Source organism: Myotis daubentonii, chromosome 2 (genome assembly GCF_963259705.1).
Source record: "Myotis daubentonii chromosome 2, mMyoDau2.1, whole genome shotgun sequence".
Lineage (NCBI taxonomy): Eukaryota > Metazoa > Chordata > Mammalia > Chiroptera > Vespertilionidae > Myotis > Myotis daubentonii.
The window spans coordinates 76,569,707-76,596,292 of record NC_081841.1 but is presented as its reverse complement, the minus strand read 5'-3'; the positions used below and the strand labels follow the sequence as shown (position 1 = coordinate 76,596,292).

Here is a 26,586-nt window from a genome sequence, read left to right as displayed (position 1 = left end):
AGTTGTAATACAAATGACAATACAATGATTAATAAATAATAACATAAGAATAAACACTGTTTTGCTTACTCATACCTGTAAACCTACTTTTGCCCACACCTATATACTATATCCTTGGGCATTCTGCTTGTGCCATCCTTCAGAATTGATATAAGAATAGATTTTATTTTTATATGTTTTTATTGACTTGAGAGAGGGGTGGAAGGGAGAGGGGGGATGGAGAGAAACATCAATGAGAGAGAAACATTGAACATGTGCCCTCACAAGGAATTGGACTGGTGACCTCTTGTTCATATATCTACAACCAATCACTGAGCCATGCCAACCGGGCAAGAATATATTTTAATTCACACTTAGAAAACATCTAAATTCTAAAACATTACATTCTAAATTCTAAAAATCCCAGAGTTCATTTTTAATGATCTCATGTTGCAAAACAATAACACTGATGACCTGGGGAAAATGCCAATGTAGTTCTAAAATTAATACATGGAGGTAAATGTGGAGGCCACAACAGGCATATGGGAAATATATATATATATTTTTTAGTTGATAGTATTACAGATATCTCCCATTTTCCCTTCCTTTCCTCCTCATCTAGGAGATTTCTCTGTGGAACTTTAGTTTGCTCTCGAGCAGTGGTTCTCAACCTTCCTAAAGTTGCGACCTTTTAATACAGTTCCTCATGTTGTGGTGACCCCCAACCATAAAATTATTTTTGTTGCTACTTCATAACTGTAATTTTGCTACTGTTATGAATCATAATGTAAATATCTGATATGCAGGTTGTATTTAGGCGACCCCTGTGAAAGGGTTGTTCAACCCCTAAAGGCATCACGACCCACTGGTTGAGAACCGCTGCTCTAGAGCCTAGCTCGATGTGCCAACAGTGTTATTAGCCTCAGAAAGGATACAGGGAGCATACTCAACTATCTCCTCTTCCTCACTGAATAGCGTATTACTTAAATGGAAGCAAACCAGCTTTCAACCCAAATGGTAACAAAAGTAAAAACCATGTGGATGACAACAGCAGGATTCTTTTGAAAGGATTCACTGTGTAGCAGCATTGCACTCAGTGATATATATGCCTCCTGCTAAATTTAGGACAATTTAAGCATCACAGAACACTGTGAAAGGGAGAAAATGATTAATCAATGTGGCCATAGCAATTAGTTTGGCAAATAATACATTTAGACTCTCATTTCATAATACACACCAAAATACCTTTGAACATTTTAAAAAGTAAAAAAAAAAAAAAAAGTAGCATTCAAATCCAAATATATATACATACTGTAACCTGCTGGCCCCTTGTTCACCTCACCAAACTCTCTTCCATAAATGATTGCTTGTGCAGTGCCTCCATCACCAATTTTATGACTCAGCAAAAACATGGATCCTAGGAGCCCTGTGCATTCAGCACATGCTTATTTTGTACCACTCCCAATGTTAGAGTGCCACTTGGTGGAGTATTGTAAAATTTAGGGAAGCTTCCATTCACCAGCCGGTTTTAAAAAAGTATGCCATTTCTGTATAGGCATGTATAATACGTATACACCTCACTCTGAGCATTTATACATGAGCAAACAACATATGCTCCCATGTCTATTTAACCATAGCACCTGATATATGTACCTAATTACGTTGCCTCATGAAAATCCCAAAGAGTAAGTTGAAATTATCATGTAAACATTATTTTTCAGGCTTATTTAAGTATTAAGAAAATAAAAGTCATGGCAAAATACATAATTAATCAGTGAAGGAATATAAATAAAATATATCTGCATTGCCTTGAAAAGGAAATAAAACAGTTCATTGATCTCACAGTCATTACAGAGTGATTGAAAACATCAACAACCCACAAGTCAACAAACAACAAGTGTTGTTGAGGATGAGGAGCCAAGGGAAGGCTCATGCATTGTATGCGGGAATGCAGACTGGTGTATATGGGAAAACAGTAAGGAGTGTCCCCAAATAATAAAAAAATGGAACTGTTTTATGACCCAGTGATTTCACTTCTGGGTGTATAACTGAAGAAACCCAAAACACTAATTCCAAAAATTATATGCACCCCTATGTTTATTGCAGAATTATTTACAATAGGCAAGTTATGGAAGCAACTCAAGTGCCCATCAATAGATGAGTGGATGGCAAAGCTGTGGTACGTATATACAAAGGAATATTACTCAGCCATAGAAAAGAATGGAATCTTACCATTTACAACAGTGTGGTGAACCTAGAGGATACTATGCTGAGTGAAATAAGTCATCAGTCAGAGAAAGTCAAATACCATATAATTTTGCTTATATGTGGACTCTAGAGAACAAAATAAATGAACAAACAAAACAGAAACAGATTCACAGATACAGAGAAAAGTCTGATGGCTAGAGAAAATGGGTGAAAAATGTGAAGGGATTAAAAAGTACAAATTGGTAGTTACAAAATAGTCATGGGAATGTAAAGTACAGAATAGGGAATAGGAAATATGTTGTAATAATTGTATATGGTACCAGATAGGTACTGGAAATATCGGCGGGGGGGACACTTTATAAAATATATGAATGTCTAACTACTATGCTGTACACCTGAAACTAAAACAAAATAATATCGAATGTAAACTGTAATTTGACACTAAAATTTAGCCCTGGCCAGTTGGTTGAGTGTCATCCTGTTTTGAAATGCCAGTTCAATTTCCGGTCAGGTCACATGCCGGGGTTGCAGGCTTAATTCCCAGTAAGGGTTGTGCAGGAGGCAGCCGATCAATGAATCACTCTTACAACGGTGTTTATCTCTCTCCCTCTCTCACTAAAAATCAATTAAAAATAAAATTAAATTTAAAAAAAGTACTTCCTAAATTAGTTAATCTCGGGGGCGAAGGGGTGTCAAAGGATTTACATTCCCTTAAAAGAAAAATGGAGAAAATACTTAAGAACTAGATATCTATGTTTATAGCAGTCAAAATTCCATGGCTAATCAACATTCACATTAAACCTTATAGTTTTCAAAAGTTTAGTTGAAAATGTTGCTAAATTCTTAGTATGGATCCTATTACATGTATGTTGTGTCAATGAAAGTAAACACTTCCACCCAGAAGATACTACATCAGGACCCAGGAGAAGACGGGATGGGTGGTCTTCAGTCAATGCACAGGTACAATGTACACATCACACGGGAGAAACAAGGAAAAGATGGCAGCATGCCCTCTGGTGCTGGGGCATGTCTCCTAGCAACAGGGAAAAACAACTCTCTGCTAACAAACTGTCAAATAATAAGTGTTTACAGATCATCATTTAGAAACTGAATTCCAGATAGAGCTAGGAATATTAACATTCCCAATAATTCCAAGCTGTTTAAACTTTTTCATACTTATCCAGATTTTATCAAACAAGAATGATTTCTTATGATAATTTACTTCAGGAACATAAAGTGTATGTCCAAATGAATCAGGGCATCATTTTCTTAAGATCCCTGATTCCCAGTGAACAAATATTTGATGTTTCTTTAAAGCATATATCTGTCTAGGGTACTCTTGTCAGGTACATGGGCAAAGTGATAAATACTGGTGTCAGGACATATTACTTATTCATGGTTAGTTTCTAAATGGCAGGTCACCAAGAGAATAAATTTGGACTCTCAAAAGAAATGATTTTTCTAGAAACAATGCTATCTTTGTTTCACCACTTGTTTTGAGAAAAAAATTTCCCATTTCAACAGACTGGTGAGATGACATTGCCTTCTATTACAGCATTTCTGTTTCAGCCTTCTCTTCTAGTGATAATCTATGGCAGGGGTCCTCAAACTACGACCCGTGGGCCACATGCAAATACAAATATTGTATTTGTTCCCGTTCTGTTTTTTTACTTCAAAATAAGATATATGCAGTGTGCATAGGAATTTGTTCATAGTTTTTTTTTAAACTATAGTCCAGCCCTCCAACGGTCTGAGGGACAGTGAACTGGCCCCCTGTTTAAAAAGTTTGAGGACCCCTGATCTATGGCCATGTTCACTGATATTTAATTCATTTACTGAAACACTGAAATGAACATTATTATTAAAGTAATGTGGGATATATCTTTTGAAGTGCAGTTTATGATTCTCTATGATTTCCTTTCATTAGATGTCACACAATTTGCAAATAAGCTATTTTACAATCCCATATATGTGAAAAGCAACTGTGCTTTCAACAGGGAAATGGAATTATTTTAATTGTGAATAAACCTTTACTGTCATATATAATAAAAGGCTAATATGCAAATTGACCGAACAGTGGACCAACTGGTCACTATGATGTGCACTGACCACCAGGGGGCAGACACTCAACGCAGGAGCTACCCCCTGGTGGTCAGTGTGCTCCCACAGGGGGAGCACCACTCAGCCAGAAGCCAGGCTCATGGCTAGCAAGCGCAGTAGTGGTGGCAGGAACCTCTCCCACCTCTGCATTAGCGCTAAGGATGTCCAACTGATGGCTTAGGCCACTGCCTCTGGGGGTGGGCCTTAGCCATCAGTTGGACATCCCCCGAGGGCTCCCGGACTGTGAGAGAGTGCAAGCTGGGCTGAGGGACCCACCCCCTGAAGTGATTGAATTTTGTGCACTGAGCCTCTAGTCTATTATAAATTCTAGAGATTCTTCAATACATTCATATTACTCATCAACTAAGACTTGTAAAAGAAGGAAGAAAGTATCTTTATACTTACAAGTATTTAGGGAGCACATGAGAGTTTAATTTGGTTAATCCTTTAGAAAAATTTCCTAATTTATTAATTTTAAGAGTTATAATTTCTAAGAATTTAAAGGAATAGCAATTAGAATTAGAATACTAAAGTTAGCACTGTCTGAATTCTGTCATTATAATATTATAACATTTGAAAATTCTTATTTAATTTTAATCTCATTTAGTTATGGCCAGGATATGTATGCAAATTAGCTTTGACAGAGATCAACTTGTCAGCAGATGGAATCTTGTATTGTTATGTAAGTTATGCCACCACTACAAATCTTCATGTCAAAAAGGTTAAATAAGATATTCATACCAAAAAAGATATGCCACTGAATAGTGTAAAGAACAAATTATAAATAGTTTCACATGAAATGTTTATTATTGTTTTGTTTGCTCTCATAATTTCTGTTTTTGAAATATAAAATATCATGACACAAATATTAATTTAGAAACATTGATATTGGATATTGGATATATTGACATAAATTTGTAACTCCTTATTTACAGAAAATGCCATGTAGCATGTAAAACAAATTCCAGATAGATATATTATATCGTATTATACAATTTATACTAAAGTTATTATTGGCAACTTTTAGGCATTTAATGACTATTTGAGGTATTGTAAATATTTGTGAATGTGAGATCACACACATTAAATATTTTGGAATTTTTAGTTAGTTGGAATTAAAAGTAATGGCTAACTCGCCATGAAAACTTTTTTTTGCTCTAGTTTTGGACCTAAGGATATCTGCTTTTCATGGTCAAGAACCTTAAAATGTATGTCATCTGTCTCCACCTTGTGGTGACTGTAAATATTGCTATTTTCTAATTTAGCACCGCTTCCTAAATATACTTGAGAGACTGAGAGACTATGAAAATATATGACTGCTTGCCTACCCTTGAATTTTTACTTTTAAACAACAGACATTTTTTAAAAATTATTTCACACAACAGGAAAATTCAGATACATTATGATATCAAAGTGTTAGGTCATCTAAAGCATTTCTAGGTCTCTTTGTCAATGTTATTAGTAATTGCTTGAAAAATACTATATAATTGTAGTATCACATAGCTAAATTGGATACTTAAGCAGCCTGTTCAGGACAACTCCATATATGTTTAGTTTCCCTTAGAATTTCACATTACATACAGACTCTGTATGACACTTTCCAGGAAAGCCTCAAAACGAGGGAAATGTTTTTCTGATAAGAAATTGTTCTCCTTTTTCTCCCCATGAAAAATAGAAGTCGTAGGTAATACATCTTAGGTTCTTCAATCAATGGTTTATTCTATATCTTGAAGACAAACACCTAACTTCCAAATACCCATTATTTTCTGATTTTTCCATTAGGTTAAAAAACTGGAGCTATTTCAGGATCAAAACACATTGCTTTGCCCTAACTGGTTTGGCTCAGTGGATAGAGCATTGGCCTGCGGACTGAAAGGTCCTGGGTTTGATTCCAGTCAAGGGCACATGCCCAGGTTGCGGGCTTGATCCCCAGTAGGGGGCGTTAGGGGGCAGCTGATCAATGATTCTCTCTCATCATTGATGTCTCTCTCTCTCTCTCTTTCTCTCTCTCTCTCTCTTCCTCTCTAAAATCAATAAAAACAAACAAAAACACATTGCTTTCAGGAATTTATGGTCTGTCCAGTTTTGTATTAATGATGGGAAATTCTCACAAAAGTACTTAATTCCTAGTCAACTTGTCTGAGTAAGAGAAAGCGGCCTAATCAAATCATTTAGGAAACAACTTGAAATGAGCAAAAAAGTTTCTACCTGGTTAAATTAGTTAAACAAAATTTGCCAACTGTTACATTAACTAAACATATTTGTCACTTTTGAGTTTCATGTCTTGTTGCATGTATAGTTCTATACTGTGAAGAGAAGTTTAAGTTCTGTTGATTTGAAAAAGCTACTTCAAAATCCAGCAGAATGCTGCAGTCCCTCACACAGTCACATTACTTACAATAGTATAGGATCTTGATTTTTCTCATGATTTAGGTGTAAACTACATACTCACTTGCTTGTACCCATGCTCCACAGAGAGATGCATCAAGCCAGCACCTCTTTAAATGCACATTATGGACATTGCAGAAAACTGTGCATCATACAGTTAACATATAACCTCACTTTAGCACAGACTTCCACTGTGTTCTTTCTTGCTGATTACTTTGAGTTTTAATATTTCTATTATGCATTCTTTCAAGAAAATAAAATAAACATGAATAATTTGTTTCTTTACAAGTTTCAAAGATTAAATACCCATCATAATTATCCCTCAAATGTTTATGCTCCAACCTTAATTGCCCAAAACACTATGGTACTTATTTATGTTAACTAAAGCTAAGGATTCAGATAATTTAATATAGATGTACGATTGCAGGATACATGTTCATAAACATGAGGAGACAAAAGAAAATGCTATTTATATGCCTCCAGGAGAAACTATTTGAGAAAGAGATCTTACTCTGTATACAATTAACCACTGAAACATACATGAGTCTGTATCTTTAAAATGATCTTCAGATAACAAAAGCCCTGAAGAAAGCCGGAATTCAGGAGGGGCAGTTAGAAAACACAGGAAACTTCACTGGTAACATTTCCATTCCAAAAGCTGTAACACTGCTCAAATATCGCATTTAGTATGTAATTTAGGATACACATATGTTCAACTGATGTCATCATGCTGTAACGATACGTGTAAGTTAGACTGACGCCATCATGCGGTAACAGGCTGACACTTACCCTTTTCATTGCCATTTGCATATGTTGGAGGCTTGTTTTTGTCAATGCTGTTAAAGCTCTGACTTCTCCTATTTAAGTTAGAGGCTCCCTGGGCCTTGCTGCTGCCCGCAGCGGGCACCCTAGAAGGTCCTGGAAGCCTGAAATAGCACAAGAAAAACTACATCATTATTGTACATTCTGAAAAGCTGTGGAGCAGGAGGTTCTGAGCAGGGAAGTGTTCATAGGAAAATCACAACATATGACGTTCTAAAATCTACGCAGCAGAGAATGTTGTTTTAAGTGACAAATAAATAGCTAAGGTGTGAGAATCTTCAGAAAAAAATCTTGTTTCACTTTTCAATAAATATAGCTCCAAAGTATATTAATAACATAGAGCAATTAGAAATCAAGTCACCTTTAACTGAAAGAAACCATACTTACCATATCCTGATGAATAAAATGTTGACTTAAAAGTACTGTAACAATTACATAAAAAGTGAGGGAAATAATAACACTTTATTATGTTCTCAGGGCATTAACCAGCTACCTGTAGTTGTTTAAGCTGTTCTTATCACTGTATAGATATTTGTTTTTATCTCCAGTAGCTGTATCCTAAATCAACTTGTACATCAATAACAAGAAGAATGAAGTTACTGAACCAACTGCGAAGAGCAACTACTTATTGAACACTTAAGCTAGCTGGCTACTATAAAAGCCTGAGTTCAGAGCAAGGTCATGAGTCCATTCATTTCTGACCAATCTCATTGTCATAAAAACTTTCATTCTTTTGCCAAAAGTAAGCACCTCACAAGTGTAGCCAACTGATCATAGAGGCACTATAACAAGAAAGACACAGGTCTCAGCAGAAGGAAATCTCTGTTCGCAGAGAGACAATTTAAAATACACCTACACTGACAGTAGCTTCGGCTATTCCTTGTCTACGAAGGACAGGGCATTATGAAATATGTGCAGAATGTCTTGAAATTAGAGGAAGTTTGACAGAAAGTTATAATCTTCAGTTATTGTATTTGGACTATAAATATCAGTTTGGATCTTTTCTTTTACTGTTTAAATGATTTCTATATTAAAATTTTAAGTATCAAAATTTTTTCGTGAATTGTGCTTAAAATGTACAATTACTATATTTTATACTACTAACATATCTTGTACATATAATAAAATTGATCCACATAAATTAAAAACTAGAAATTAAGAACTAATACTGGAATTCTGAGATATATTTAAATGCATGACAGTTAAGGTTGCTATCCACGTGGTAGTGTTTGCTGCCACCAAGTGAATTCCACTGTGTACTGCTGTGATAATTTCCTTTTTAAAAGAAAAAAACACACAAAAATAACCCAGAACTTATAAAACATCACTACATTTTTTTACTGGTATCTTTTATAAAATGTCTAAAATAATGTTTATATCTGTTATATTGGTGCCTAATATATCACAATTTCACAACCAGTTGTGACAATATTCACATTTTAAATCAATTTACAATAGTACTTAATATATTATTTCCATAGATGATTAGGAAATTGAATGCTTACATAATGTAGACACTTTTTAAAACAGTAACGGGTATTGCAAAATGGAATGAACATCAGGAAAACACAAATAGCAGCTTAAAAACAGAAGTCTTGATTTCTTGGAATAGTTAATAGTTTCAAAATGCTGATTGTATTTTGGAGTTTAAATATGTGGCTAATAAAGATCTCATCAACTATTTTGCTAATGAGAGGTTGTGTCATACACAAAATTAGAATTTTTCCAAATGATTAAAGCAATTAAATTTTTGCTCAAATTGAATAACAGACATTGTAAGTAAAAGCACAATAACCACAGACACAGGGATTCTGAGAATTAGTGATTGCTTTCTGCAGAAAGGACTCAATTAATTAATTTGGCCAAATGTCCCAATCATAACAAATCTGAAAACTATTCCTGTAGACCTTGTCATTGATTTTAAAAGTTCTTTCCAAACTCACATGCATAAACAAACTTTGCCATCAAACTTGCCCTGCTTGCAATAAAAGTTCATCTGTTTCTAGAAAGCAATTAAAATGCATTTTAATCTTTACTGTGACCCATGAAGCCAAGTGATCTTTAGTTCTCAGTAAAACAAATTAAAAAATCCATTTGCTCTTCTCATTACCCCCATTTGACAAGCAGGCAGAGCTCCAGACCATTCATCAAAGTAATAAAAAGAGAAATGAGAATAAAGCTTAAAAAAAAGGAAGAAATCGAGACGTTCTATTAAATCAAAGTCCGTAAAATATATTTTATATGCATCAGTCTTGGAAGTGGTAATAAAAATGCTGATGTACGTGACAGCTCACTGTTCGATTTATAACATCTCTTCTAATTTTCATTAAATACCCTTTTAATTTGTCTCTCCAGAATAATTGTAATTATTATGGAAATGAACATAATTTAGAAAACTGAGGTGAGGGGCAAAGCATATACCTCAAGTCAAGGTATCATAAGCAGTCCTTGTGGTCAAACACTGCGCACCATGATTCATTATCACAGCAGTGACCAGTAAACCACCCTGAGATACTTCCCCAGCAAATGAGAGGCATACATAATCACATAATAATCAGGGTACAAGACACATCTGGTGTGGCCTCGCTCAGCTGTTCCACGCTACCATCATGCCTTCAGCAACTTCACAGTGAAAAGGGAACCAAACACTTTCCACACATTTTCATATACCAGTATTTTTGTAGTATTTTCCCAACAGCACTGTCTTTAAATGTCATGTATTATAACAGACTGTCTTTAAAATGCACACATCATAAAGAAGCCGACATTAAATCTATGATAGAAAAAAGAACAGGCCTGGCTGACATGGTGCTAACTTCCCCACATAAGTCTGCCAGTGTTTCTTCATTCTGCTCCAAGATGTGCAATAATTAATGCATGCCCATCTCAGAAAGCAACTGTAACATTCGTGCGTAACTTCCAGATTCCGTGACCTGAAGTGGGTTCTTCCAAGCAATTTCTTCCTTGACTTTCTCTAAGCCTGGAAGCTAGACTTCAGCCCCGTGATAGCACTATGTATGACAAACCTAAAGTAGAAGCAGCCAAATCCATTTTCATGATCTAACACAATCACGCTCATCCCGAGACTGCATAGGAATAAGCCTCTTAGAAGAATTCAGTCCTCTAAACTTTTCATCCAGAAGAATGTAATGTTTGAAAGCAATTAGAATGATAGGACAAAGCATCATGGGGCATTTACTTGATTATCACTGTTAAGCAATACATTAGAGATAGTAACTGACCTAGTGGGCTTTTTTTGACTGGTTGCAATTCCACTGTGATTAGACTGAGCTGCATATCTGGCTGCCAGACTGTATGAGAAGAAACAGAGAAATTGAATTAAAGAGATTCTTTGAACATGGAAAGAAGGCACAAACTTACAAGGAAACTATGAGTTAATGAAATGCAATTGGAACATGTATACGCATGTACAAAGAATAAATTAATTAGAAAATTATGATAATGCAACATATATAGCATGACATTTGATTATGAACACACTGTGAGATAATGGGGTGCACCCCTTGTAACGAAGTGTCATTGTTGACTTTAAAATTAAGCCTGTGTGATCCTATTCACATTATTGTAGTAGTAGTAGTATTTTACCTTTTAAAATATGTAACCTTTGTAAATGACTATGAAAACTTCAGGAAAGCTAAAGTTTTTCTTATATAATAGAAAGATATCTTCCTCCAAAAGTTAAAATGAAAATAAGAATATGAAATGAGTCATTATTTTCTTTAATAAACTCTTCTAATTTGCTATTTTAACCTGTTAGTTTCAAAACCACCTGATTAAAATATCTGATTTCTAATAATTTATTGTTGCTCTTCCATCCTAGATAGAGTGTTTTAAGGAAGTAAACTATACAGATGTTTTTCTGGAGAAAGAGTTACACAAAAATTGAGATTAAATTGTAGTTAAATTCTTCAAAAACAAACAGCAATTATTGACAGCTTTTGGGCATTCTTTAATTATAATTCTTAATGATTTTAAAATTTAAAAAATCTTTAATCAAAACCACACAAGAACACGTTATTTAAACCAAGTTTTGAAGAACAGTGAATATGTTACAAACCAAACAAAAATGTGTACTCTGAGTTAAGCTGATTTCCGAATTACCCCCGGGGTCTGAAATTGGTGGTCTGAAGGGTATGGTGAGACCTGAAACATGTTCGCACACCCTGGGATGGTCATGGGTTGACTGATGTGTGGAGAATCACTTCTCAGGGGACTGGGATGACTGAACACAGCTGTTGCATGCACAGTTTCCAGGGCCTCCAAGGGAACAGGTACCACATGGGGTGCTGGGATCAGGAAGAAGGGCCATGGAGCCCCGCTGCAGTAGATCCAGTTGCTTTGCTGCCATGCGAAGGGTGTCTTAGTCAAGGACGGATTTCTTAAGATGGTGACATATTTCCCAAGTTAACTCTTCCCCTGCTGAGCCAAGTCTGTGGTGGGAACATGCAGGTCCTTAAGACTGCCTGGCTAGACAGGGATAAGTCCTCATGTCAAGGAAGCTTTTCGGGTTCACAGAGCACTTGTTTCTTCACACTTGGTTTGAGATACGTTATTACTTGCATTATAGTATTGCTTTCTGTATTCTAAGTATACTGGACACTGAGTCAACTGGCCAACTGACCTCAGTAGCAATAAAAACAGAGGATAATTTAAAATAAAAACCAAGGTGTCTCAGTGAAATAAGAAAGTTAATTTAAAATTAAAAAATAAAAGTATCTAAAGTAAAGAAAACCTTTTGTGAATGTCTCAGCCTATTGTGTCAATCCAAGAGTAAGAACTACCTAAAGGTTCACCACTGTGGGGTATCCTGTAACTCTCCAAATTGAACACAAAATTAGCAGGAGAGATGGCAATAAAACAAGGGACTTGAAGCTACCTTACTGGTTTCTCTTCCACTTTAAGAAATACAATTTCTAATATAGAAGTGAAAAAACAACAACAAAACTTAGAGAGATCAAGAAACATGACCCAAACCAATTTGGTTTTATGGCTCATATGTGTTTTCTAATGTAATACAAGAGAATACTTGTTGCCTATATCATTAAACCAAGCCTTCATACTTCAATCTTTTGAAATTTGGCTTCTGCTTTGCTTCCCTTGCACTTGTGACACTGCTAATCAAAGAACACAGAGTTGTATTCAGTTCTCACCATACTCTTAACATCTTTGCATTTGGCCTCATTGTTCCCTCCGCCTTTTCAGTCCCTCTCTTTCAGAGACTGCCATACCAATAAGCTCAGTGGATTTGCCCACCACCATTCTTGTCCATTTTTTCTTCCCTTTAAAGGCCCTCTTGCTTTTAAAGAAATGGTTTTTCTTACGTCCTCTTTCTTCAAATACTTACATGCATTCTTTCACTTAGCAATTTGTTTCTTACTTAAGATTTCAAGTAAAATATACTAGAAACTAGAATTAATGTCTGCAACCTACTCCCAGCCATCAATATCAACTGAGTAAAAGATGTCCATTCCCATGATCCTCAAAATCACTATATTAAACTCCCCATTTTCCTTCTTTTATTACCCAAGTCCTAATCAGATCCTTTAATTTGTTGATTTCTCTTCACAGCATCACCATTTTTTTTTCAGTCCTATGGGCTTGAAACCTCAATTGTTGATTCTTCCCTTTTTCCTTTTAATTCTTGCAGATATTTAATCAAGACCATGTCATTTGCATCTACTTTCTCATTCAGTTTCCATGTTTATCACACAACTCAAGATCCCAACTCTTCCCACAACACCTCTAGCTCCTCTTATTTTTCTTAGTTTTTTGTTTGTTTGTTTGTTTGTTTAAATCTGGCTCTGACTTCCTACACAGCAGAAAAGCATCCCCCCCGGCAAGAGTTCTTATAATACAGTGGGGCCTTGATTTACGAGTCTCCTGACTAACGAGTTTTTTGAGATACCAGCTGTCTCTCTACCGATTTTTTGCATTGAGTTGATAGAGTAATTTGAGTTAACGAGCTCCTTAACGAGCTCGGTCTCGGAACGAATTAAACTCGTAAGTCAAGGCCCGACTGTACCATTTTCCAATTTACAAATTTATAAACAGACTATCAAAAAGCAGGCAAGTAGATACAGCTAACACAATTATTAGTAAAACAGACACAAGGAACATGTAGACACAGCTCTGAGGCAAGTAGGGTAGATTAATAAAGTCAGAACACCAATAAACTATGGATTTTTCAGACATCTGATCTGAAGATGCATATTTTTTTCCTGAAATGTTGTCAAATGTAGCTACTAAGTGGCAAAAATATCAAAAACAAAAGCACAAAAGAAATAAATACTTTGAGACTCACTGTGAGTTCTACTAAAGGAAGTATCAGCTCATCTACTTGGTAAAGTGGAATATCAAGAGAATAGTTTTATTTCCCTTAACATGGAAGGGAAAAGGAGACTAGAGACAGCCAATTTAAAAAAAGAAAAAAAGGCTGAAACTCTTCTGGCGTCCAATACACAGAAAGATTCAAACTGCCAGAACAGTTTAATCCAGCCTCCGTGCAAATTCCCAGGTGGGACTGTAATATCCATTTACTACAAGGAAAGCTTCTCAAAGTAAACATCCTGAATTTCAATCACCTAACTAACCACTGGGCCGCGCTACTCAAAGTGCTGTCCACAGACCAACAAAATGGGCACCACCTGGGGCTTGTCAGAAAGACTGAATCTCAGGTCTCCTCTCAGACCTCCTTGAATCAGAATCCGCATGTTAACAGAATCCCCAGGTGCTTCATAGGAATAATAAAATTGAAGGAGCTGTGTCTACAGAAGACCCACAAACATACAACCTTGACAAAAACAACAACAAACTTGTAGTTTCCTAATTCAAACTCCATAATCCACATATCTCCTGCACGCCTCATTTAGTATCCAGCTGCTACTTCAGATACTGTTGACTCCTTTCTTCCTCTAGAAACCCTAATCTCATCTTTTTTTAACACAACAGTTATCTCTCCAGCCACTCCTCCTATTTCCCAGATAAAGGTCCACTCATTGACCTCTCCCCTAAATTTTGTACTATGACCATGAATAGTTTCAAAATCATAATCCTAGGCATCAGCTAATTTTTTCTCCATTCTTTTTATAGCAAATCTATATTTTATACTCAAAACTCAATCTTAATCTCAGAGTCTCCTGTCTAAATATTTCAGTGATACTTTTTAGATATTCCAACTGGACCTACCACCTACATTTCTGCCAGGTATTCCAAAAACATTCAAAACCTAACTCATTTTCCTTCTTTCAAAACACCCTCTCTCTCTTTGATTTTGCTATTTAAATTTGGTGTCACCAACATTTTCTCCATTGAACATTATGGAGTTGTCCTGATAATTACCCACTTCTTCTTTTTTTTTTTTTTTACTTCCTTGCCATTTATTTCCTGGACTCTAATAATACCTCTTCATTAGTCTCTGTTATCAGTCCATTTTTATTTCCAGGCAAATCAAATCATTCTTCTCACAGCCAACAGAATTAACTTTCCCAAGAAAGAATGGATGGCAATCTCTTTCTTTGAAATTGTTGTTGACTCTACTTGGCTATAGGATAAAATCCAAGTTCTGTGATTTGGTTTATAGATGCTTCAGCATGTCTCCCATCCTCTTTTACAGCTTCAACTCCTCTGTACATCCTCCCCCCCACGTTCCCCACTGTCACCCCACCTCTTCCCTGTGGCCTTTTCCCCCATTGCTCCACGGATTTTCTCATGAGGTTTCCTTCATCTGAAATACTGTTCCTTCTCTTACACACATTACAAAATCTTATTTCTATTTCAAAATCTTACCCAGACATCAACTCAAGTTGAAGCATGTTTCAAGTCCAGAGTTAGTTTTCTCTCCCACTGGTGCATAGGTCTTTATTCTTCTCTATTTAGTTGACATGGAAATTTATCAGGTTAAATGTCTGTTTCCTGAACTGATTGTTTTTTGCTCACCAGGCCAGGTATTACATTATATTCTTTTTTTTCTTCATTCTCAGTTCCTCTCATGAGGTTGGTATGTGTTCAATAACTAAATGACTTATTAATTTTTACTGGGGAGTAGTGTCAAACAATGATACAACACATCATTTCAGCTAGGAAAATTGTTTCAAGAACAGAATGATCAAAAATATATTAAAGAGAATACAGAAACATACTCATCTTCATTGTGTCCTTATTAAGTGACAGGCAGTTTATATTTTCTCATTTCTTTCTTTCTTTTTTTTTTGCTGATTTTCAGGAATTCTTTTTTTTAGAAAATATATTTTATTGATTTTTTACAGAGAGGAAGGGAGAGAGATAGAGAGTTAGAAACATCGATGAGAAAGAAACATCGATCAGCTGCCTCCTGCACATCTCCTACTGGGGATGTGCCCGCAACCAAGGTGCATGCCCTTGACCGGAATCAAACCTGGGACCTTTCAGTCCACAGGCCAACGTTCTATCCACTGAGCCAAACCAGTTTCGGCAGGAATTCTTTATTTTATTGAACTTACTGGGGTGATGCTGGTAATATTTGAATACTAAGTAATTTGTATACTTACAGTATACCTCTTGTAAGTAGCAGTATTGAAATTTAAACTTTCGTTTGTTAGTTTCTATAATCTGTGCTCTATTGTGTCATAACATGTCATCTTCTTGCCAACTGAATACAAATTGTAATATTTTTTTAAAATATATTTTATTGATTTTTTACAGAGAGGAAGGGAGAGAGATAGAGAGTTAGAAACATTGATGAGAGAGAAACATCGATCAGCCGCCTCCTGCACATCCTCCACTAGGGATGTGCCCGCAACCCAGGCACATGCCCCCGACCGGAATCAAACCTGGGACCCTGCAGTCCGCAGGCCGACGCTCTATCCACTGAGCCAAACCAGCTTCGGCTAAATTGTAATATTTTAATGCTTCTCTTGCAATTAATTATTTGCCTTGTGGAACTGCAAATACCTCCAAGATATTATAATAGTAATTTTATATGTCATACAGAAAAACACTCTTCCAATATCAAATAAATCTACTTTCAACAGATACTCTTCAGCATTCAGACAGATAACATTAAATAATTTCATTCAACAGATCACATGTAGAAATCTAGAGTAGGCAGTAACAAATGTTAAAGGGTAAGATACTTTTAGTATCAAAGCAGCTCTCCTCAAATAACTTCCAAGTAAACACTATCTTTAAAAACTTTAAGCAGCATGTTAGTCAGGGAGAGAAAATATGGCATATCATTTATAACTTCCCACTCCCATGCCCATTGCACACATGACCAATCAATCACAGACCTTTTTTTCTTCTGCTGTTGCATTAGCCTCAAAATTCTTGGCCAGGTTTCAAGAAACACTTATTAATAAAAAATAGAATAAGAGTAAAAATTATTTTCATCTCTTCTTTAATAATAAAAGGGTAATATGCAAATTGATCCTAAAGGCAGAACGACTGCTGGACTATCACTATGAGGCGCACTGACCATTTCTTGGTCTCTTTCCCCGGCCGGCAGGCTCCGATTGGCTAATGGTGAATGGGGAACTGGGGGTGGGTGGTGAGGGATGTGGGTGTTGCCAGGCCAAGACCCCTGGTACAGGGCTGGTGAGTGGGGAGGAATAGCTGACCTCTAGGTCCCTTCCCCTGGCTGTCAGGCACCGATTACCTGATGGCAAAAGTGGAACCGGGGGTGGATGACAGTGGGGCAGGCTGCAGGCAGCTGGGAAAGATGGCCCTGATCACAGGCCAGGCCTAGGGGCCATACCTGCACACGAATTTCATGTGCTGGGCCTCTAGTGTGTGTGTGTGTGTGTGTTTGTGTGTGTGTGTGTGTGTGTATTATATATGTATAATGTATATATAATGTATATATAATATACACACACACACACACACACACACACACACTAGAGGCCTGGTGCACAAAATTTGTGCACTGGGGGGGGGGAGGGTTGTCCCTCAGCCCAGCCTGCACCCTCTGTAATCTGGGACCCCTCGGGGGATGTCTCACTGTGGGATCGGGCCTAAACCAGCAGTCAGACATCCCCCTCACAATCCAGGACTGCTGGCTCACAACCACACCCTGCCTGCCTGCCCGATTGCCCCTAACTGCTTCTGCCTGCCAGCCTGATCACCCCCTAACCGCTCCCTGGCCAGCCTGATTGACGCCTAACTGCTCCCCCGCCTGCCTGATCTCGCCCCCAACTGCCCTCCCCTGCTGGCCTGGTCACCCTTAACTGTCCTTCCCTGCAGGCCTGGTCCCCCCAACTGCCCTCTGCTGCCAGCCATCTTGTGGCAGCCATATTGTGTGAGGGTGTGATGGTCAATTTGCATATTAAATCTTCATTATATAGGATATATATCCTATCTAATAAAAGAGAAACATGGTAATTAGCATACATCTGCTACGCTTCCCATTGGCTAATCAGGGCGATATGCAAATTAACTGCCAGCCAAGATGGCGGCCGGCAGCCAGGCAGCTTGAAGCGAACATGAGGCTTGCTTGCTTCAGTGACGGAGGACTCCAATGTTCCCCGCCTGACCCTGCCAGCCTCTGAGCTTGCAGTTTGAAACATTGTTACAAATATAGAAGCTAAACAAAACCCCAGAAACCTGCTTTCAGTGAGCGGGGATCTCAGAGCTGGAGTTGATACAGTGTTTCAATTATAGAACACAAACAAACCAGATACCTGCTTTCAGCAGCAGAGGCCACAGAACTGGAGTCAGAGCTAAAGCTGGCCCAGAATTTTTAAAAAAAAGAAAAAAAGGAGCAGTTGGGAGCTTCAGTCACCCGCCAGCCTGAAAACAGCCCTCAGCCCCTCACCCAGACTGGCCAGGCACCCCAGTGGGGACCCCCACCCTGAAGGGTGTGTGACCAGCTGCAAACAGCCATCATCCTCTCACCCAGGCTGGCCAAGCACCACAGTGGGGACCCCCACCCTGATCCAGGACACCCTTTAGGGCAAACCAGCTGGCCCCCACCCGTGCACCAGGCCTCTATTCTATATAGTAAAAGGGTAATATGCCTCCCAGCAACGGGATCAGTGGAGCCGCAAGGCCTCCCGGCACCGGGATCAGCATGACAGGGGGCAGCAACCAAACCCCCTGATCACCCTGTGGCTCTGTGTGTGACAGAGGGTGGGGCCACAACCTCCCTATCAGCCCTGCTCTGTTCCTGACAGGGGAAGGCACCCCAACCCCCTGATCAGCCCTGCTCTGTGCCTGATAAGGGGGAGCTCCACAACCCCCTGATCGCCCTGCGGCTCTGTGTGTGACAGGGTGCGGTGCCCCAACTCCCTCCCCAACGGGCCCTGCTCTGTGTGTGACAGTGGGCGGCACCCCATCCCCCTGATCGGCCCTGCTCTGTGCCTGATAGGGGGGAGCTCCCCAACCCCCTGATCGCCCTGAGGCTCTGTGTGTTACAGAGGGCGGAGCCACAACCTCCCTATCCGCCCTGCTCTGTTCATGACAGGGGAAGGAGCTCCAACCCCCTGATCAGCCCTGCTCTGTGCCTGATAGGGGGGAGCTCCCCAACCCCTTGATCACCCTGCGGCTCTGTGTGTGACAGGTTGTGGCGCCCCAACCCCCTGATCGGCCCTGCTCTGTGTGTGACGGGGTAGAGCTATAACCTCCCCATCGGCCCTGCCCTGAGTGTGAGAGTGGCGGCGCCCCAACCCCCTGATGGGCCCTGCTCTGTGGGTGATAGAGGGCGATGCCCCAACCCCCCACCCCCGCCCCACAGGCCCTGCTCTGTGTGTGATGGGGTAGAGCCATAACCTTCCCATCGGCCCTGCCCTGAGTGTGACAGTGGTGGCACCCCAACCCCCTGATCCGCACTGCTCTGTGTGTGACAGGGGGCAGTGCCCCAACTCCCCTATCAGCCCTACTCTGTGAGTGACAGGGGGGAGCTCCCCAAGCCCCTGATTGACCCTGCTCTGTGCGTGACAGGGTGTGGCGCCACAACCTCCCCATCAACCCTGCCTTGAGTGTGACAGGAGGCGGTGCCCCAACCCCCCAATCGGCCCTACCCTGAGTGTGACTGAGGGTGGCATCACAACCTCCCAATCTGCCCTGCTTTGTGCATGACAGGGGGCGGCGACCCAACTCCCCAATCGGCCCTGCTCTGAGCCCGACCAGGGGCTGCACCTAGGGATTGTGCCTGCCCTCTGCCACCCGGGAGCAGGCCTAAGCCAGCAGGGCGTTATCTCCCGAGGGGTCCCAGACTGTGAGAGGGCACAGGCCGGGCTGAGGGACCCCCGCCCCCCCTCCGAGTGCACAAATTTTTGTGCACTGGGCCTCTAGTATATATGTATGAATCACCAGAAACTGTCCCAAAGGACATTGAAGAACCATCTTTCTCAAAGCAACACACACAGGGTAAGCCTTCCAGAACCTTTAAGTCTAAGCACTATACAGAATTCAAAAGTGTCTCAAATATGGAATTTAATAAATGTTTTTTTTGTGATATGTGGTTATTTGAAAATATATAGTTCTGATATGCTTAGAAGATATAGCATATTTAATATTTCAACCAGAGTTTCATGTTAGATTTATACCCTAGATTTCACAACTAATTTGAAAGATAAGAATAAATATCTCAGAAAATGAGGCATTCTTCAACATCAGAATAAACCCTCACAATTTGCCTTTAAGAAGGTAGCGAACAAGCTTCCATAACTCTGAATATATTTCAAAAGGAACATTCTGTGGTGTGCTCTCTTTACCCACAAATGTAGTCACTAGAATTTTGTTCTGAGCCCTCCTCTCGCCCCACTCCCACCCCAGCTTTATACAATTTTCTTGAGTAATCTCTTCCATTGCTATGATTTCAATCAATAAAACACAATTAAGCTAATGTTCTCAGGTCTTTATCTCTGGACTTGACTGTTCTCCCAGGACCACACTAGAAATGGCCCCACTGAAACCTCAAATTCATGAAAGCCAAAGCTGAAATTTTCCTCTCCACCTCCTTCTCTTCATCTGTCTCCACTCTTACATTATTATTTTATTCTTTATTGAAGTACATCACTATTCAGTGAGACAACAAAAATAGAAATGTGATGCCTTTCCTTCACCCTTATCTCCAAACACGCCCTGAGATTGCTGTCCTGGAGAGACCCTGCTTAGCCATTATTCCAGCGAAGCTGCCAGACACATGAAATAGGAAGTTACCTTAGACATGGATTCTCCAGCTTCAGGTGTTTGGCTTCCCTGCAGCTTCCTCTAGAGGTGTGCCCTGTCTGATTCGTAGGCTCACAAAATCCCTAAGAATAATAATGGCTATTGCTTTGTGCCACTGTACTTGTTTTTTTGTTGTTGTTATTTTTTTGTTAATCCTCACCTGAGAATATTTTCCTGACCAAGGACAGGGATCAAATCTATAACCCAGGTACGTGCCCTTGACCAGAAATTGAACCCATGAATCTTTGATGGGTGAGGCCAACACTCTAACCACTGAACCACACAGGTTTTGTTTTTTTTTTCCCCAAACAATTTTAACACAGTTCTAGCTACACTTTTTCCTTGGCTAGATAGTGGCCATTTTCCTGATAGTGAAATGACATTTCTCTCATCAGTGCCTTCCCATGGGCTCTTTCCTCTAACTGTGGTCACTGATCACTGTACTCTGTTAGCGTACCTGTTGAATGATCTGGGGAAACAGGTCTTCTAATGGAGTGTGGGCAATCTGAAAGGTAAAGCATCACGGTTTCTCAGCCACATATCTAGCATAATTCTTGGCATGTAGTAGGGGCTGAATCTTTATTTGTGGAAAGGTAACATCGGAACTTTCAACCACCGATGGGGGGGAAAAAAACTGGGCTCTAACGTAATATATAAAGAATCACTAGAAATAATATCATCTGTCATTAAAACATTTCATTTCATTTCCATATGGCATTCATTAACTATGCCCAACTGCATAGTGATTGGTTAACACATACAAGTCAGGCACAGCTCGGCCAGTGTTTGCTTAGCAGTTGAACATCGACCCTGGAACCAAGAGGCTACCAGTTGGATTCCCAGTCAGGGCACATGCCAGGGTGGTGGGCTCCATCCCCAGTATGGGGCACGCAGGAGGCAGATGAAGGATAATGTTTCACTCTCATTCATGTTTCTATCTCTCTAGCCCTCTCCCTTCCTCTCTCTCTAAAAACCAATAAAAACATCTATTTTTAAAAAATCAGGCACAAAACAGTCATTCTTAAAATGTATATTCTTCATAAAAATCTAATTGGATAAACTATGCTTATCAGAGCAAGATAGACCATAAGGACATTTTTTCATATTATGTAGATTTTTTAAAAATATTTTTTTATTAATTTCAGAGAGGAAGGGAGAGGGAGAAAGAGATGGAAACATCAATGATGAGAGAGAATCATTGATCGGCCGCCTCCTGCACGCTTCCCACTGGGGATCGAGCCTGCAACCCCTTGCTTATGCCCTTGACCGGAATCAAACCCAGGATCCTTGAGTCCACAGGCCTATGCTCTATCCACTGAGCCAAACCAGCTAGGGCTTATGTAGATTTTTATAACTACCTGTATTAAGAAATTTTATGGAAAATTATTTTAGAATCTCCCCTATTCCTCCCTTGTCTATCTACCCTGTCTTGATGTCACACGAACATATTATGAGTGGAAATCTCTATACAGAAACCCTACACAGTCATACATTAGTACTCTTGATTCCCAAAGAGAGATAAAAGTGTGCTTAATCATAACATCATTTGTCCTTTTAAAAGCACTGGTACCCAAGGCTCCAAGGAAGAATACAAAGAAAGAAATCGCAGAATTTGATGTAAGAAATTTCTTGGGCATGGGGTTTACTTAACAATTTTTACCTCCTGAGGGTACTTTTCTTTTACAAGATGCTATGTTAAAAAGGTAGAAATTATTTCCTTCAAAACTCACTTAATATACCTTGAGAGGAAATAATGAATATGCTACCCAAGATATACTATAATTAAATGCATGGGAATAAAGTTTTAAACTGAGAACTTTTAGACAAAATAATCTTTGAAGACAATGAAACACATTCACTAAAATTTTAAAACTGAGATAGATGGAAATATATTTCCTTATATAGCCTATGATTGCTAAGTATAGGAATAAAACCATGTATCCAGAATTAAGATTTGAAGAATTCTTTTAACCAAATTCTTCCTTTAGTATAAAGATTTTCTCTTTGTTGGATCCTTGTGCAATGTTATAAAATGGTAACTGACCAGCTCATAGCTCTAAGAAAGAGGGAGGTGTTCAACTACTTCTACAAAAATACTTTTATACCTCAAAACCATGTATGTTTTTTTAAAAATATTTGACATTTTGCAAAAACTATACTCACATCAGAGAGTGTAATAAACATGCTTTCTCCCTAAATTCAAATTTTGCTGAGACTTCACTAGAAACAGCTATTGCCTAATCCATATATGAGTCAGAAACTAACTTTCATTCACATGTGTTTCTCTTTAGTAGCTGGGTGGCTGAAATATCATCCCCATCGTATGTGAGACAGGTTACTGGGATAGCTTATCCCATTAGTGAATTATGGTATGTAAATATGTTATAACCTCTGTCTTATCTTGAATTTCAACTGACAGTTAGTAAGGCCACCAACATGGTTTGCTTTCCTGGGATCTCAAAACAGTAACTAAAGAGAGAGATGCCTGTGTAAGATAGTCCTGCATCAGAGTCTCACATTCTTTTAGGAATGCAGAATTTCATGATAAAGGAGAACTCAGGAAACCAGGGTTGTATTTCTTTCACAGTGTTACCATAAATTAGGTTTTTCACAGTGCTTTTACTTACACATAATGTAAGACATTCTACAGTTCAATAAATTTTTTCATTCAAAATTTTCAGAATGGGATAAAATTATAGTGTAATGCATTACGGATTCCATTACAAAAGTAATGTAACCCCTTAAAAAACTTGATCCTGAATACCATCAAATTTTTTAGACAAAGCTATTTTGTTAAGGTGAAAATTTAAACAAACTTTTCGAAAGACTAGCCCGATTAGTGAAAAATATGGTTAAAACTTCTAAAGACTTAAAAAGTGTTGTAGAAACACAAACTATGTTAAAATATTTCTTAGTGCATGAAAACAATCTTTATCGTGCTTTTAAAATTATTATAGAAATTGATGTTTTTCAAGTGTTTCAAAGACCAATTAGAAAGTCAATTTATAGGGCTCCTCTCAATGTACTGCAAAGTAAATGGAATCATCAGTACGATCAGTCTCATCTTATTAAGGGGTGGCTGGGGTCTCAAAACATCTGATGGTGAGCTTTAGTAAAGGCTGCCCCAGACTTACAAAGAGAGAGGTTGATATTGTTTTACTTCTTATGAGACGAAGAGGTCACTCAAAGAGCAGGAGGCAGTAGAGGTGGTGAGAAGTGGAAGCATAGGAAATAGAATATCTAGAGGCAAATGTTGACAGTGTGCTTTATACCAGAGAAGGACCCTCAGCCAATGGCTAACGTCTCAGTTGCAGAAAAGTGTATGTCCCTTGAATCCGATTCTGTGCTCACCTGTCATCCCCTGACTATAACTTGGTTTTCCCTGTAGGTCTAACTATAGGAAAATAATTCAGTGATCCTACTGACATGATTATTATGGTTTTTGGGATGGTTGCATCTTCTATAAGTCAATAAGTTGACATTTTGAAGTACACCATTTAGTGGAAAATATTAATAATTCCATACAGTATAACATTGCAGGTATCATCATCAAGTATATATTACTAGTGCTCTATTTGAGAAGAGAGTGCCCCATATATAATAAAAATAAAATGGAACCAAACAATTTCTCATGCTTGGCAGACAATGTTCATAAAATGTATAAACTGGATATCCGAATGTCCTATGGTAAAATGTTAAAGAAATAAAACACAAATCAATTATTCTGAATCACAGATATATGATGATACACAAATCACATTTAAAAAAAATAAAATTTGGTTTTTGTAAGACCAAATTATAAAAACTGGCTCATTGTTGTTTTTATCTAGATACCTATGTCAAAAAGCACAAGTTTGAACTTAAAGTCTCTAAATGAGGAGTTGGTCTCACACTTGAAAAATCTATATTATATTCTCAAATTTCCCTTGGAAAGATAGAATGTAATTATGATGTTTTCATTTTCTACCAGGTTAAACTATATTCAATTAATTGATTTTTATTTTGTTAAAGAAAAAAATTAAGTTATCAGAACTAACAATGATTCTGTCCGTGCCTTTGAGACGCCAGCTCGGGTAGTATTGCCTTCTCGCTGATGTGTTGTTAGTAACATGTTAAAGGAATAATAAGCTTTTAAGTTCACATCAAGGATAACAGGATAGGGACAGGGGAAATCAACGGGCAAGAGACTTCAAGATATTTTGGAGAACTGAATAAATGGAGCCATGTAATGGAAAACACATTGCGGGGGGGCTTCATTCTCGCATACACCCAGTGGGAGGATTAAATCTACAAGAGGAAGGAGGGAAATGGACAATCACATTGCAGATAAAATGACAGGACTCTGAATAAAAGGGAGATTAAGCCAACGTCCATGTCAATAATTATCAGTGACCAGTTATGACCAGACATAAACAAACCAATTAATTAAACATCCAAACAAAGGAGAAGCAATTTTAACTATAAAAACTGAGTAACCCCAGAAAAAAAGACACTGGTATAGTTTACCTGGACTTTTTCCTCCAAAGCAGTGGTTCTCAACCTTCTGGCCCTTTAAATACAGTTCCTCATGTTCTGACCCAACCACAAAATTATTTTCGTTGCCTCTTCATAACTAATGTTGCTACTGTTATGAATCGTAATGTAAATATCTGATATGCAGGATGGTCTTAGGCAACCCCTGTGAAAGGCTCGTTCGACCGTCAAAGGGGTCGCGACCCACAGGTTGAGAACCATTGCTCTAAAGCATCATTACATGAGCCCTGGACCATTCTTAAAGTCATGTCTCAGTTTATGCTTACATTTTAATCCACTTTCAACAAATATTCATGGAATGCCATGAATAGTAAAGAAGTAGAGATTCTGCAGAACATATTTATTTATAATTTCTATTATTTAAATACTCCATGGGTTTTCAAACCTTTGGAATCATTATTTACTTGGAAAAATCATATGTATACAAAATAGAATGTAAATTTTATTAAAATTAATAAAAAATTAAAGTGTCGATAACTGAGGTTAGAATTTGTGAGTGGATGGGAGAGAACTGAACAGAAGTGCTAATATCTTGTTTTACAAAACACAATGCCAAAAATATTCTACAGTTGATTGAGAAAGAATTAAAGGTATTATTTCATTATATGAAGTTTAAAACCTAACTAAAGAACAAAAAGAGTGATTTTAGCTATCTCAGCACTCCTAGAAAAATGGTCTATATTTACTATTTCCAATTCCTCCCTCCTGTTTTATTATTATTATTGTTATTATTATTAAATATATTTTTGATTTCAGAGAAGAAGGGAGAGGGAGAGAGAGAGAAACATCAATGATGAGAGAATCATTGATCAACTGCCTTCTGCACGCCCCACACTGGAGATCGAGCCTGCAACTTGGGCATGTGCCCTGACCAGGAATCAAACTGTAACGTCCTGGTTCATAGGTCAACCCTTAACCACTGAGTCAAGCCAGCTGGGGCCTCCCTCCTGTTTTATATTGAGCAGATTCCAATCAAGCTATCACAGCCATTACCCCAGTGGAATAGTTCTCGTCCAAGTCTCCAAGGAAAAACCCATTCGTGGGTTAGTTCTCAGCATTCATCCTACTTACGTGCAGCATTTAAGGCAGTTGGAGTCATGCAGGTAGATAGGTCAGAAACATCAACTCTGTGGCCAGATCGTCTGGATTTAATTAATGAATTAGTTACTATGAAACCTCGTGCAATTTACTAGTAATTACCTTTCCATTTTCAGTTTCTTTATCTGAAAACTAGGATTAATAATGGTCCTTATGGCATAGTGTTGTTGTGAGGACTGAAAGAATGAATATGTGCATAAGGTACTGAGAATGGTGACTGGAACACAGTAGACGTAGGGGCTACATATGAACCATTACTGTGGATTTCTCCCTCCTGTTTGGAATACTTCC

General features: G+C 38.4%; 1 protein-coding gene across 5 annotated transcripts in view; it reads right to left on the bottom strand.

Moving 5' to 3' along the window:
• Positions 1-26,586, bottom strand: part of NAV3 (neuron navigator 3) — an 860,737-nt gene that overhangs the window by 206,675 nt on the left and 627,476 nt on the right. For 4 of the 5 annotated variants that reach the window (XM_059683697.1, XM_059683694.1, XM_059683698.1 and 1 more), the window contains 2 exons: positions 10,740-10,808; positions 7,465-7,601 (listed from right to left, as the gene is read on the bottom strand). In XM_059683697.1, the coding sequence (XP_059539680.1) occupies positions 7,465-7,601; positions 10,740-10,808 (206 nt within the window). The remainder of the gene's footprint in view (positions 1-7,464; positions 7,602-10,739; positions 10,809-26,586) is intronic. The other variant, XM_059683696.1, reaches the window with a different exon arrangement.